This window comes from Ranitomeya variabilis, chromosome 4 (genome assembly GCF_051348905.1).
Source record: "Ranitomeya variabilis isolate aRanVar5 chromosome 4, aRanVar5.hap1, whole genome shotgun sequence".
In the NCBI taxonomy this organism is placed as follows: Eukaryota; Metazoa; Chordata; class Amphibia; order Anura; family Dendrobatidae; genus Ranitomeya; species Ranitomeya variabilis.
The window spans coordinates 645,793,066-645,808,177 of NC_135235.1; the positions used below are offsets into that span (position 1 = coordinate 645,793,066).

Consider the following 15,112-nt stretch of genomic DNA (forward strand, 5'->3'; position numbering starts at 1 on the left):
GGCAAATTCCAAAAAAGTTCATTTTTTTTTCTTGTTAATTTACACTCTGCACCCCATCTTTACTGAAAAAAAAAACAAAATGTAGAAATTTTTGCAAATTTATTAAAAGAAAAACTGAAATATCACATGGTCATAAGTATTCAGAACCTTTGCTCAGTATTGAGTAGAAGCACCCTTTTGAGCTAGTACAGCCATGAGTCTTCTTGGGAATGATGCAACAAGTTTTTCTCAACTGGATTTGGGGATCTTCTGCCATTCTTCCTTGCAGATTCTCTCCAGTTCCGTCAGGTTGGATGGTGAACGTTAGTGGACAGCCATTTTCAGGTCTCTCCAGGGATGCTCAATTTGGTTTAGGTCAGGGTCAGCCAAGAATGGTCACAGAGTTGTTCTGAAGCCTCTCCTTTGTTATTTTAGTTGTGTGCTTAGCGTCATTGTCTTGTTTGAAGGTGAACCTTCTGCCAAGTCTGAGGTGCAGAGCACTCTGGAAGAGGTTTTCATCCCAGATATCTCTGTACTTGGCTGCATTCATATTTCCTTCAATGGCAACCAGTCATCCTGTCCCTGCAGCTGAAAACCACCCCCAAAGCATGATGCTGCCACCACGTTTCACGGTTGGCATTGTATTGGAGTTCTTGGTTTTCTCCACACATACTGCTTAGAATTATCACCAAAAAGGTCTATCTTCATCTCATCAGACCAAAGAATCTTATTTCTCATAGTCTGGGAGTCTTTCATGTGTTTTTTAGCAAACTCTATGTGGGTTTGCATATGTCTTGCACTGAGGAGAGGCTTCTGTCGGGCCACTCTGCCATAAAGGCCTGAATGGTGGAGGGCTGCAGTGATAATTGACTTTGTGGAACTTTCTCCCATCTCCCTACTGCATCTCTGGAGCTCAGCTACAGTGATCTTGGGGTTCTTCTTTACCTCTCTCACCAAGGCTCTTCTCCCACAATTGCTCAGTTTGGCTGGACAGCCAGGTCTAGGAAGACTTCTGGTGGTCCCAAACATCTTCCATTTAAAGGGCCACTGTCACCCCCCTCCAGCCGTTATAAATAGTGTTGAGCATTCCGATACCGCAAGTATCGGAATTCCGATACCGAGATCCGATACTTTTGTGGTATCGGGAATCGGAAGTTCCCAGTGTATGGTTCCCAGGGTCTGAAGGAGAGGAAACTCTCCTTCAGGCCCTGGGATCCATATCCATGTAAAGAATTAAAATAAAAAATATTGATATACTCACCTGTCCGGAGGCCCCTGGACATCACCGCTGGTAACTGGCAGCCTGCTTTGCTTAAAATGAGCGCGTTCAGCACCTTCCATGACGTCACGGCTTCTGATTGGTCGCGTGCCGCTCATGTGACCGCCACGCGACCAATCACAAGCCGTGATGTAATTCTCAGGTCCTAAATTCCTAATTCTAGGAATTTAGGACCTGAGAATTACGTCACGGCTTGTGATTGGTCGCGTGGCGGTCACATGAGTGGCACGTGACCAATCACAAGCCGTGACGTCATCTAAGGCCCTGAACGCGCTCATTGTTAGGAAGGAAAACTGCCGGAAAGAAGCCGAGGGTGAGTATATTCCTATTAGGTATATACTCACCCTCGGACGCGCCCTGCTTCTTTCCGGCAGCCTTCCTTCTTAAGAATGAGCGCGTGAAGGGCCTTAGATGACGTCACGGCTTGTGATTGGTCGCGTGGCGGTCACATGGGCGGCCGCGACCAATCACAAGCCACGACGTCATCCCTCAGGTCCTAAATTCCCTTCTAGGAATTTAGAACCTGAGGGATGACGTCACGGCTTCTGATTGGTCGCGTGGCGGTCACATGAGCGGCACGCGACCAATCAGAAGCCATGACGTCATGGAAGGTGCTGAACGCGCTCATTTTAAGCAAAGAAGGCTGCCGGTTCATAGCAGTAAGGTCCAGGCTGTGTCGGAGAGGTGAGTATATCAATATTTTTTATTTTAATTCTTTATTTTACACATTAATATGGATCCCAGGGCCTGAAGGAGAGTTTCCTCTCCTTCAGACCCTGGGAACCATCAGGGATACCTTCCGATACTTGAGTCCCATTGACTTGTATTGGTATCAGGTATCGGTATCGGATCAGATCCGATACTTTGCCGGTATCGGCCGATACTTTCCGATACCGATACTTTCAAGTATCGGACGGTATCGCTCAACACTAGTTACAAACTAAAAGAGCCACCTTGTGCAGCAGTAATGCTGCATTCTAACAAGGTGGCTCTTTTAGTTTTAGGTTCAAGTATTCCCCAAATAAAGCGTTTTTATACTTAGCCACAATTCCTGTCTCTAGCCAGGTAGGCGGGTCCTCACTCCCCAGCTTGGCCAGCTCCTCTGCCGTCACTCACATCTTCCTGCGCTTTCGGCGCCGCCCCCTCAGCGCTGTTATCGTTTCAAAACCGGCGCCTGCGCTGTGTACTGGTGTCCTGCGTAGACGCAGTAAGCTCTGGCCGTCTGATGTAATGGCTGATACCAGAGAACAAAAGACATCCACAGAACACCAGGATGGAATGGATGAAAGCGCAGGAAGATGTGAGTGACGGCAGAGGAGCTGGCCAAGCTGGGGAGTGAGGACCCGCCTACCTGGCTAGAGACAGTAATTGTGGCTAAGTATAAAAACGTTTTATATATACTTGAACCTAAAACTAAAAGAGCCACCTTGTTAGAATGCAGCATTACTGCTGCACAAGGTGGCTCTTTTAGTTTATATCGGCTGGAGGGGGGTGACAGTGGCCCTTTAAGGATTATGGAGGCCACCGTGCTCTTAGGAACCTTGAGTACTGCAGAAACTATTTTGTAACCTTGGCCAGATCTGTGCCTTGCTACAATTATGTCTCTGAGCTCCTTGGCCAGTTCCTTTGACCTCATGATTCTCATTTGGTCTGACATGCACTGTGAGCTGTGAGGTCTTATATAGACAGGTGTGTGCCTTTCCAAATCAAGTCCTATCACTTTAATTAAACACAGCTGGGCTCCAATGAAGGAGTAGAACCACCTCAAGGAGGATCACAAGGAAATGGACAGGATGTGACTTAAATATGAGTGTCTGAGCAAAGGGTGTGAATACTGTACTTATGACCATGTGATATTGTTTTTTCTTTTTTAATAAATTTGCAAAAATTTCTACATTTGTTTTTTTTTTCACTCAAGATGGGGTGCAGAGTGTACATTAATGAGAAAAAAATGAACTTTTTTTTTATTTTACCAAATGGCTGCAATGAAAGAGTGAAAAATTTATTAAAGGGGCCTGAATACTTTCCATACCCACTGTATGTTCAATACATTTTATATATAATATTGTGTATGCAGCACACGCTAGGGCTGTGGGGCACTCGGAACAGGGTTGGCCTGTTCTTAAAGAGGTGGTCACAGCAGAGGTGGCCCTGGGCACCCAATAAAAGTGATGAGGGAATTTTTGTAAGGGACTTCATTTGACACCACCTGTGGTGTTCAGCTATAGCTGGCCGACGCTGCTAAAGGGGACTGCTGGGGCTGGTGGTGTTGCAGCTGAGATGGTTTTTCTCCCCACAGATGGAGCGGGCCCCAGGGCTACCATGACAGTTTATTCCTCTTCCAGTACCCTCATTCCTGCACCCCAACGTCCACCATCCCTCATAGAGAACACAAGGGCTGCAGTTTTCTTTACCTCTAATTCCTGGTGGTATTGGAGATTCGGGCAGCCTGGAAGCAATTCGGAATTCCCCTAGCCTGGTGGGGTGGAAGCCTCCCTGCTGTTCTGTTCTCTGCATCCGGATGCTTTTTACTCTATTCAAGTCCCTCTTACTGTCTGTTCATAAAATGGAACAATACCCGTATGGCAGGCAGCTTTAGCCTGTTCCAGGTGTCACTTCTCAGTGGTGACTCCGGGCTCTTGTATGCTGCTGTGCCACCGGGTGTCAGGTGGGACCAGGAGACCTGCAATCTCCAGTCCTCCAGCTTTAGCGGCTGGGCTTACAGTTCCCAGGCAACCACAGACTCCGGTGTCTAGACCTTGGCCCTCAAACTTGGGGGTGAGCTCAGTCGAAGCTCCTGTCCCCAGGTCCTCACTTGCTTCCTCTTCCCCAGAGTAACTCTCACTTACTGACTGACCCCTCCTCCAGACCAGAACTTTTAGGAAAGTTCCCCTGAAACCAGGTTTAGAGCTCCCCCTTCTGGTCTGGAGTCATGAAAGGTGTTTTATGCAGTGTTGGGCTACTTTCACACTGGCGTTAACTGCAATATGTCGCAATGCGTCGTTTTGCCGAAAAAACACATCCTGCAAAAATGCTTGCAGGATGCGTTTTTTCTGCATTGACTAACATTAGCGACGCATTTGCGACGCATTGACCCACGTCGCAACCGTCGTGCGACGGTTGCGCCGTGTTGTGGCGGACCGTCGGGAGCAAAAAACGTTGCATGTAACGTTTTTTGCTCCCAACGGTCCGCTTTTTCCGACCACGCATGCGCGGCCGGAACTCCGCCCCCACCTCCCCGCACTTCCTCGCACCTCACAATGGGGCAGCAGATGCGCTGGAAAAATGCATCCGCTGCCCCCGTTGTGCGGCGGAGACAATGCTAGCGTCGGAGCCCGACGCTAGTGTGAAAGTAGCCTAACCTGCTAAGGGGATCCTTTCTTGCTTCCAGACGTGGCATCACCCCCTGTGAGGGAGGCATTGCCACTGTGGCATCCGGACTCCTGGGGTGCCACATGTACATTTTTGGCCTACAATAAAGATTTTTCTTGTCCATCTCGCTTGTAGGTATTTTCATGTGTGGTTTGTCCAAAATCCATAAGTGATGGTTAAAAACAGAAGTGTTATTTTTTTTTTTTATGTCAGGGCATAAAAAAAAATAAGAATCAGTGTCTTACCGAGTTTTCACTCCGGGAGGGGAAAACCCCTTACTTACGTAGCGCTCACTAATATACTAATTAGGCAAGAAGACTACTAGGTCTCCATTTCGGTAAAACAACTTATATTTTATTAATAATGAAATAAAGTTTAATAATCAACAATTCAAGCTATAATTTGATATATGTACTACAGGCACATGAATTATAACAGCGCTAGCCTAACATTACATGATCATAATCATCATCTATATAATAGAGAAAGTAAGCATCTATATAATTACCAAATATTGTAACATCACTTCCCTGCCGGGGGACTCGACTGATGAGAAGGAAATATTCGATAACACATCATCACAGAAGTTATGCGTCCATAAAGTCTCCTGGAATGTCCCTACCCCCAACTAGGTGCCGTCCTGTTTTATACACTTAAAATTGGATTCAGTTTTGTCATGCGTACTGGCATTTTTCTTATATAACTTGTTATTGTACAGATCATGAGCTGTTATTGTACAAATTCCATGCTTATCTTGTTGTTCACCCTTGAGAATATTTTCCTCACACTACAAGAATGCCGCTGCGCATGCGTACATAGCTGTTTATGCCAGATCTCCTCATACAATGCAAATAGATCACTCTGAGGGCACTTTCCCGCTTCCATTTTGTCTTGTTTTACTCAGTTAATGGCAATAGATATGTGAAATCACTATCTACACATACATTCAGACATTCTTGTCTCATTTGTATCACAATCAGTCCTTGGATTTGTAGGAATTTTCATAAACCCAAATGTTGCATAGCTATGTAATTATCTGTATATAAAGGATGAATTCAGTCCCTGTATGTGTTTCCTCCAGTTATATCCAGTAAGAGGACAACACTAGAGAGATGTCCCCATCCTCTTCTTCCACAGGACTGTAAACAAGAAGAAAATCCAAAATATGATAACGTGGCTGTAGATCTTTAGCTTCTCTCACTCCAGATTTATTCCCTGCCCAGCACCAACCACTTCCTGCTTTACTGTCAGCCTCTATTATGCATGAGTTAAGTCAAGCAGGAGGAAGCGGTGCTGTGCGGAAATAGAGATGGAGTGAGACGCTAAAGATCTACAGCCTCATTAGTATATCAATTAATACACTGATGTCTCAGTAACGGTGAACGAGATTTTTTTTCTGCATGGTATATTAATCTCCATTAATCTGATTCTATGTTCTTAACAAACAGTGGATAAAATTAACATGGAGATTAATTTACCATGCAGAAAAAAATCTCAGGACCGATCTCTGTTTTAATCGAATAATTCACAGTTACTGAGTCATCAGTGTATTAATTGATATGCTAACAAGGCTGTAGATGTTTAGCCTGTCATTCCAGCTCTAATTCCGCACAGCACCTCTTCCTCCTGCTTGACTGACTGATCCTTTTACTGAATGTATGCGTAATAGAGGCTATCAGTCAAGCAGGAAGTGGTGATGCTGGACGGGGAATGGAGCTGGAGTGACTGAGGCTAAAAATCTACAGCCTCATTCATATATCAATTCAAACCCTGATTTCTCAGTAATTGTGGAACGAACTGGCCATGTAAAATGATTACTGGACTTGTCTTTGAAAGTGATACATGCACATAATAAATAGTTTCGGGAGTGAAAGCCTGCAGACAGATTCAAAAACTCCTGTTGCCACCACTGTCTTTGTTGATATTTGCATTTTAGTACAATTACCATAGAAATATTATAAAATATGTTTCAGTAACAGTGCCTTACAATTATATAACAAATATGTTTTATTCTCGGCAGGTGAGTTTACAAGGGGCTCAGTGTCTCATCTACTATTTACAGAGTTTAAAGCTGATAATGACAGTGTCGCTGAAGATACATATGAAGAGCATGCCATCATCCCATGCATACTTCCAGCTCTTAACAGCAAAATTCTATCATGTGATACTTTTCAACCGCTCCAATTTTCTGATGCACCACAGACTGTTCAGCCAAATGAAAGTCCGAGAAGAGATGCTAAACATCAAATGGCTCACCCAGAAAAGCAGTCCGGTTCAGGTTCAGAATATGGGAAGTTTTATAGCAAAACATCATCAATGCTTCTTACACATAAGAAAGTTCACTCAGGAGAGAAGCCATATTTATGTTCAGAATGTGGGAAACGTTTTGCTTACAAATCATATCTTGCTAAACATCAAAGAACTCACTCAGGTGAGAAGCCATATTCATGTTCAGAATGTGGGAAAAGTTTCTCTTTAAAATCAAATCTTGTTATACATCAGAGAACTCACACAGGGGAGAAACCATTTTCATGTTCCGCATGCGGGAAATGTTTTACCAAGAAATCAAATCTTGTTAGACATCAGAAAAATCACCCAGAGAAGAAGCCATTTTCATGTCCAAAATGTGAGAGATCTTTTAACCGGAAATTGTATTTAGTTATTCACCAGAGAACTCACACAAAAGAAAAAACATTTTCATGTCCAGAATGTGGGAAATGTTTTCTCGCGAAATCATTGCTTCTTAGACATCAGAGAACACATACAGGGGAAAAGCCATTTGCATGTATTGAATGTGGGAAATGTTTTAACCAGAAAGTACATCTTAATATACATCAGAGAAGACACAAAAAGGGGAGAAGCCATGTTGATGTTCCGAATGTGAAATAAATCATAAAGGACAAACATCAAATAACTCACACAGAGGTCAAACCATTTTAATGTTGAAGTGTTAGAAATGTTTTATAGAGAAATTGAAAACGTATTAGCCACAAAAACTCATAGAAGGAAATAGCAGTGATCTTTTTTGTTTTCGTACATGAAAAAATGTTTACAAAAGTTACTGTCAATGTAAAGTAACATATTGAAAAGCAATTAGCAACAAAGTAAAATAAGAGCTGATCCTACTATCTACACGTCAGCATATAGCAGAGCTTGGAGATGGCTCTGTTTTCTGCTAATTGACCACTTACAGGGGTTGTACATTACTGGATAATAACTTTTTAAAGGGGTTGTCCACTTGTTCGTCAACCCCTTCTCACCCCACAATTGACCCCGATAAAATATAAAAGCCTTTACTCGCCCCAGCACCCAATCAATTTTGTGGAATTGAACATAGAGAGGAAGTCAGGGCTGCAGCTGGTCTGACTTTTTCTTCATTTTCAGTTTGACAGAAGGGAGGGCAGTGAGGCCACCTGTCATGACAACTGCATGGAGACCCCAGGGAGAGTGAATGCCGACATCGATGGAATAGCGCTGGCATGGGAGGTGAGAATAAACTTTTTTTTCATTTTATCGGGGTAGGGTGGTGTATGACAAGGAGTTGTTTGAATAGTAGACAACTTCTTTAATAATACCACTCTGCAGCACAAAATAATAACCCTGCATATTTAAAAAAAATATAAAAAATATAATAGTTTGAATAATCCCCATTTTTCCAGACAGATCATTTTACCTGCTAAACAAATGCCGTAAAAAATAAAATAAAAAAACAATGGCGAAATTGTGTTTTTAAAAATTTCAACGCATTTGTGAAGTTTCTCCTGGTGTTTCAGTACATTATTTGGCAAAATGAATAATGTCCCCCCCCAAAAAAAAAAAAAAAAAGCAATCATGCGCTATATTGATAGAAAAAAAAACTTTATAACCCTGATTCATCAAAGCAATTTTGCCAGAATTCTAGCATAATTGCTTTGAAAATCTCTACAATTTTTGCACAACTCGAAGTTATGCACAAATTTTTGCAAGCTTGAGTGGTTTCACACAAGTTTCTCCAAGCTCCACCAAAATGGGCAGAGTGAGGGTGCAGAAGTGGCATTACACCACAACTTTTCTTATTCATGATGAGTTCTAACGGCATAAGATTTTTGGCAAGGTACATGCCACTTATCAGACATGCCTGATTTATTAAGAGGCCAGCACCTATTAACGAATCAAGAGCATCTGACTCCAACACACACCCTTATCAAATTGGTGAGAAAATCTTGAATTGATAAATTGAGGAATATGTCTCTAGGAAGAAGAGACGGAATGAAAAAAAAACACAAATTGACCAGTTGGGAAGCTTAACAAATTTATGTCCTGAACTGCTAAGGATTTTAGAGGGGCGGCCGAGCAGCATCTTCTCAGTCATTTTTGCTTGCCTGTATTTACCCACTGCATGTCAGGACGGGGCTCTCTGCACATACTTCGAACAGATGACATTGTTTGTAGAGGGTATGATGGTCCTGGGGGAGTCACATAGATATGGCTCTAGACCCCTACGTAGACAACTGTAAAGGGTTACATGATATTTCACACCCTATGCAAAAATGAATACCGGACTGCCTACATGAACGCCATCTGATTGATTTGTGGTGGCTTCTTTATCCAATGGATAGGGACTTCTCTTTACATTTAGCCTACCATGATGTGTACAAGAGGATCGTGTATTATCTAGACACAAAGATATTGGTCTCCACCGCTTTGTTAAAGTTGTCATCTTCTTTTCTTTTCAAACCATTAACTTATTTGTATATCCATTAAATGAAAACTGTCTGGTGTTGTGAACAATGTTTTCCATTAGGCTTCATGCATGTTCTGGGCAAATCGGTCAAAGCAGTTTGCTTAGATTAACTTCTACACTTACTTCTTTGGGGAATTCTTTCTGCCTTCCTATTCCCCCTATTATTATTTTCCTCTTTCTCATTATTTTCTCTTCATTCTCTTGCTCCTACTTAATGTTGCTCTATAGGAGACCTAAGTTAGAGAATTTGTCAGTAGGATCAACCCTCCTATGCCATCTATATGGACACGTAGGTCATAGAAATAAATTCATTTAATAAAATGACACCTTTAATATCTGCGTTCCAATGTTTTAGTCCAGAGAAACCCACATTTTTCTAAATATGTAAATGAGCTGTTAAGATCTATGGGCTGGACACAGATCTCCCTGAGACTCTGCCTCTAGAGTAGAGTCTTAGTATTGCACAGGTGATTGAATGCTTGCCTGTCCAGGTAATGCAATTATCACCTGTGCAATACTAAGGAGAGCCTGAAAACAAGACCTGTTGGTGGCTCTTGAGGACCGGAGTTGGGGAACACTGCTCTAGAGCTTAAATTAAATGAAAGGGGATGTCACCAGTGTGAGACATATAATGACTAGACAGTCTGCTCTTCTTAATAAGACATTGGATCACAGATATCAAGGTATTATTTTATTCAGCTTCCTATGACCTACATGCTATTATACATGGCTTATGGGGGTTGATCCTACTGACAGATTCCCTTTAAGGTGCCTTACTTCTTTGAATCACCCTTTTTAATCAAATACATAACTCCTTGACCTAAAATTAAGCTAGTATGGTTGGCTATCCCACCTTTTCCCTGTGTACAAGTAGTTTTGAGGTATATACATACCATTACAGATTTAGACATTTTTTTTAATCTTGCTGGGAGTTGGATGTTGCTTATATGATTTTGTACGGTCATGTCATTTTTCTTGGTCCTGTAGAAATAAAGAATTTTTATTAAAAAAAATTACTTCCTTTGTATTTTGCATCTTTTATTTTTTTTTTAATCTTTAAAAATTAAAATATTTTCCGAGTATCCAAGTAGTTGTGGGAGAGCTGGTAGGAGTTTTGTATATAAATGTGAAAGGGTAATTCACATAGTAAAAGTTGTGGTTCGAAACGAACACAGATTGACATTTAGGATTACAATCAATGTAATGTAATCTAATCACAATTATTTTAGTTACTGTTCCTTCTTTACTGTTTTGTTTTTTAACTTCAATTTTGATGACATTTTAACTTAATTTTTGATACACAAAAGAGACGCCATCAGGGAACAGTGTCTGTGGTTCTTGTCATGATTAGAGATGAGCGAATATTTGTATGTTTGGTTCAGCTCATGATCGCCGAATTTGCAATATTCGCTGATTTTAATCGTCGATTAAATCGTCAAATATAGCTGAACGTACAGAGCACAAAAGCTGGTGTTTCCCACGCTACGGAACTAGAAAGGACAGGTGCGCTATGGGCAGTAAACCTTTCTGCCTTTCTAGTTCCGTAGCTCTGTGACATCACCTACCGCTTCGGCTCACCCGCTTTTACCGCCACCTCATCGCTGCTTCTGGCCGGGGCGTACGAGGTTCTCGTGGTCTTGCCACTCCTGCCGCAACGTCCTTCCCAGCTGACCGCACCACCACATCAGCAGCATCAGCGGTACGCCCGCTACCCCCAGAATCACGGCAACTCATCATTAAAGGAAACAGTGAGTACATCTCGACCCTATAAGCATATAGACAACTTGTCAAACCAGCATAATATAATTAATGTATCAGGGAAGGCTCCAACCAAACCTGTACATATGAAATATCGACCTTGATTACAGCACCATTAACCAGCTTAGCAGGACCTCATTCCTGCAAAACCCATGTCATCCTACCATTCTTCTGTATCACAAGTGAGTACAATTAAGATCTGTGAATTCAATATATATATATACACAATTAAATCATAGATCATAGAGGTTGCAAATTTGTTCTAAGCAAGGAGGATCGCCAAATCCCAGGGGAATAACCATTCCCAGCCATCACGACAGCAACTGTGAATGTGTATCGATACAAATCACGCAAAGTGAGTAAAAATTAATACTCACATATACGCTTTCAACCATCTCGTCTCATTCACAAGCACAATATAAAGAGCACATATTCACCTTTTCATCTCTTTAAGATCTTACTGCAACTGCAAACAGAACCTATATGCAATCATCCACGGCACCAAACAGTAAGTGTCTTTTAAATCTATTTTTTCCTCAAACAAATTGTCGTGGCCCTTTCCGCATTGCTCTTTTTGTGTAGATAGCTCAGGTGAAATTTACATATTATCTAGCTGTACATACTCAACATGTCCACACAGAACCTGTTTTATTTACCAGCAGCACTCTACACTGAGCACCTACCCCTCTCCTAGGAATTATCTGGAGTGCCAGTGTTTTTTCCACTTTTTTATATTTAGGTAAAAAAGAACCTAGACATGTTTGGTGGCTATGAACTCATAATGACCTGGAGAATCATATTGGAGGGTCAGTTTTAGCATTTATTGAACATAGCAAAAAAGCCAAACAAAAAAACAGTGTGGGATTGCACTTTTTTTGCAATTTCACCGCACCTAGAATTTTTTTCCTGTTTTCTAGTACACAACATGCTAAAACCAATGATGTCCTTCAAAAGTAAAACTAATCCCATAAAAAATAAGTCCTCATATGGCCATATTGACGGAAAAATAAAAAAGTTATGGCTTTGGGAAGGAGGGGAGCGAAAAACGAAAACGCAAAACCGAAAAAAGCTAGGGTCATGAAGGGGTTAAACAAATGGAGGACTTTTTTCTAGGTGTGTTTTTATTTACAATGTGACTGTGAGGTTAGTGATGGGGTGTCTTATTGATGCCTCTCCATTACTAACCTCGGGGCTTGATGTCACCTGACAATACAAAGGTGACATTAACCCCCCAACCATTACCCCACTTGCCACCGCTACAGCGCAAGTGGGGAGAGCGAGGTTAAGTGCCAGAATTGGCGCATCTTAGAGATGTGATTTTTCTGGTGTGGCTGAGAGCTGATGTTTTTATCTATAGCACCTTCTTTGGATATTAATATCAGCCCACAACTGTCTGCATAGCCTTTGCTGGTTATCAATTATAGGGGGACCCTAATTAATTTTTTTTAGAGTCCCCATTTTAATAGCCAGTAAAGGCTAAGTATACAGCTGTGAGCTGATATTAATAGCCTTGCTTTCCCTTTGCTAGTTACGAAAATTATGCTGAAGTCCACACCATTTTTTTCGGAAAAAACTTTTATTAATTAAAACTAATTGTATTTGTTACTGACATCTATATATCTACCAATTCTATATGTATTTACAGTATGTAATCCATCTATTCTATCCTGTCGGCTCCTGCTGTGATTTTACACTACCTCAGCTGCTGCGTTGCCAGCTTTTCTTCTATCTATGTAATATATACATACAGTATATATGTGTCACTGACATATATACAGTATATATTACATTGTAGTGCAACGGTAGCACAATATGCAGTGATGAGGCAGTGACTCAGCAAAGTTTAAAGCAAAAATTCTCCTTAATGTTTAACTTACAAATAATGCACAGCACACGATATCCTCTGGATTGCAGCCAATAAATACGCCAGTCCACCTTCTAGACCAGTTGCCCTGGTCGACTGCAAGGCTGTGTAAGCTGTGGGTGCAAGACTTCTCAGCTCCCCTGGCTGTTTGGCTCTGCTGGCCTGTGTTGCCTCACACAGGTAGAGCGCTGAAGAGCCGACTGCTCTGTACTCCTCCAAACACCAGATTGACATTCTGGTTGTCCAAGATTCAGTGTCACTGTCAAAGACCTATACTCACTTTAGTCTGCATTGCAACAACAGCTCTGCCTGTGACTGCAAAGTCCTCTCATGACCTCAATACACCTCCATACGCATCCTGGGAGAATCATACAGTGACACCTACAGGTAACACCAGTCAATGCCTCACATACCCCCTCCCTCTGTTCGAACCTGTGGGGTTGAACACTTGTCACCCCACATGGGTGCGTGACAGGGAATCCGCATGACCCTGTGACACCCCCACCCGACACTGCACTGCAAAACCAAAGTGGGGACCGTAAACATCAGTTGATGCATGCATCACTCCGATTTATGTTTCTCCTCCAAACTTTGTTAGGTGACCACCCACCTCCCCGTTCTCCGTTGCAGAAGGCACGACCACTTTCCTGACTAACAGTAGATTTAGGCCAGTTTTGGGTGGTCTCGACCTTGCTTATTTGGGGTTCCCTACCCCCCGCAGCTCATCCTGCCACCTAAGTACCTGCCTTCGAGCCCTTGGTACCATTTCGTCCATACCCTTACAAGTTCCTCGGTGACCATGTTGCACTGAAACTCTGCTTTCTGCCCCGGCAACTACGGGCATACATCTGTACCAAGTCGCACCTGAACCTGACCCTCCTGAAGCTGCTGTCTAGCTCTGGCAAAAATTAAGAGACTAGTGCACAATTTTATAAAAAATCAGCTTCTCTACATGTCTGACAGCCATTCTATTCCAGTGTCAGTTGAATTCCAACTAGAGTACACCTCATTCTACTTAATGTGCTTCTGATTAGGTGATCATCCCAACCAAATCTTATTTAACGAAGGAAAGTATAAAAAACACTGCTGTGGTGTTCACAATCCTCTTGCAATAGGACAAGCTGGATGGCAAAACAAGTGCTACTAATATTACAAAAGTAATAGGAATGAAAAAATAACTTTTAACCACGCCAAAGGAGTTGAAAAGAAAAGTCTTGAATGAGGAAAAGAAGGGCTCAATTCTGGCTTTACTACCAGAGGGACACAGTGAGCGTCATGTTGCCTAAATCCTTGAAATTTCTAAGATGGCAGGCCATTACAACAAGGTCAAGCAGCAGACATTGGGGACAACAAAGCTACAAACCGGCAGAGGGCAAAAACGACTCTCCACTGACCGGGATGACCGTCATCTTATTCAAATGTCACTCTGCAACCACAAGATGACATCAAGTGACCTACAAAAGGAATGGCAAATGGCAGCTGGGGTGAAGTGCACGGCAAGAACAGTTCGTAACAAGCTCCTAGAGGCAGGACTCAAGTCATGTAAAGCTAGAACAAAAAATAGCCTTTCATCAATGAGAAGCAAAGGAGAGCCAGGCTGAAGTTTGCCAAAGACCATAAGGATAGGACCATAGAGAACTGGAGTAAGGTAATGTTCTCTGATTAGTCTAATTTTCAGCTCTGCCCAACACCTGGTTGTCTAATGGTTAGACGGAGACCTGGAGAGGCGTATAAGCCACAGTGTCTTGCACCCACTGTGAAATTTTGAGGAGGATCGGTGATTATCTGGGTATGCTTCAGCAAGGCTGGAATTGAGCAGGTTGTTCTTTGTGAAGGGAGTATGAATCAAGCCGCATACAAGGTTATCCTGGAAAAACAGTTGATTCCTTCTGCTCAGTCAATGTTCCCCAACTCTGAGGACTGGTTTTTCCATCAGGACAATGCGCTATGCCACATAGCTAGGTCAATCAAGGTGTGGATAAAGGACCACCACATCAAATCCCCGTCATGGCCAGCCCAATCTCCAGACCTGAACCCCATTGAAAACCTCTGGAATGTAATCCAGAGGAAGATGGATAGTCACAAGCCATCAAACAAAGAAGAACTGCTTACATTTTTGTACCCGGAGTAGCATAAG

At 42.4% G+C, this 15,112-nt stretch overlaps 1 protein-coding gene across 1 annotated transcript in view; it reads left to right on the forward strand.

Moving 5' to 3' along the window:
* The window catches only part of LOC143768167 (uncharacterized), an 80,398-nt gene that overhangs the window by 28,335 nt on the left and 36,951 nt on the right, over nucleotides 1-15,112 (forward strand). The window contains exons 5-7 of the mRNA XM_077256855.1: nucleotides 6,651-7,516; nucleotides 8,015-8,116; nucleotides 10,901-11,101. Coding sequence (XP_077112970.1) covers nucleotides 6,651-7,516; nucleotides 8,015-8,116; nucleotides 10,901-11,101 — 1,169 coding nt within the window. The remainder of the gene's footprint in view (nucleotides 1-6,650; nucleotides 7,517-8,014; nucleotides 8,117-10,900; nucleotides 11,102-15,112) is intronic.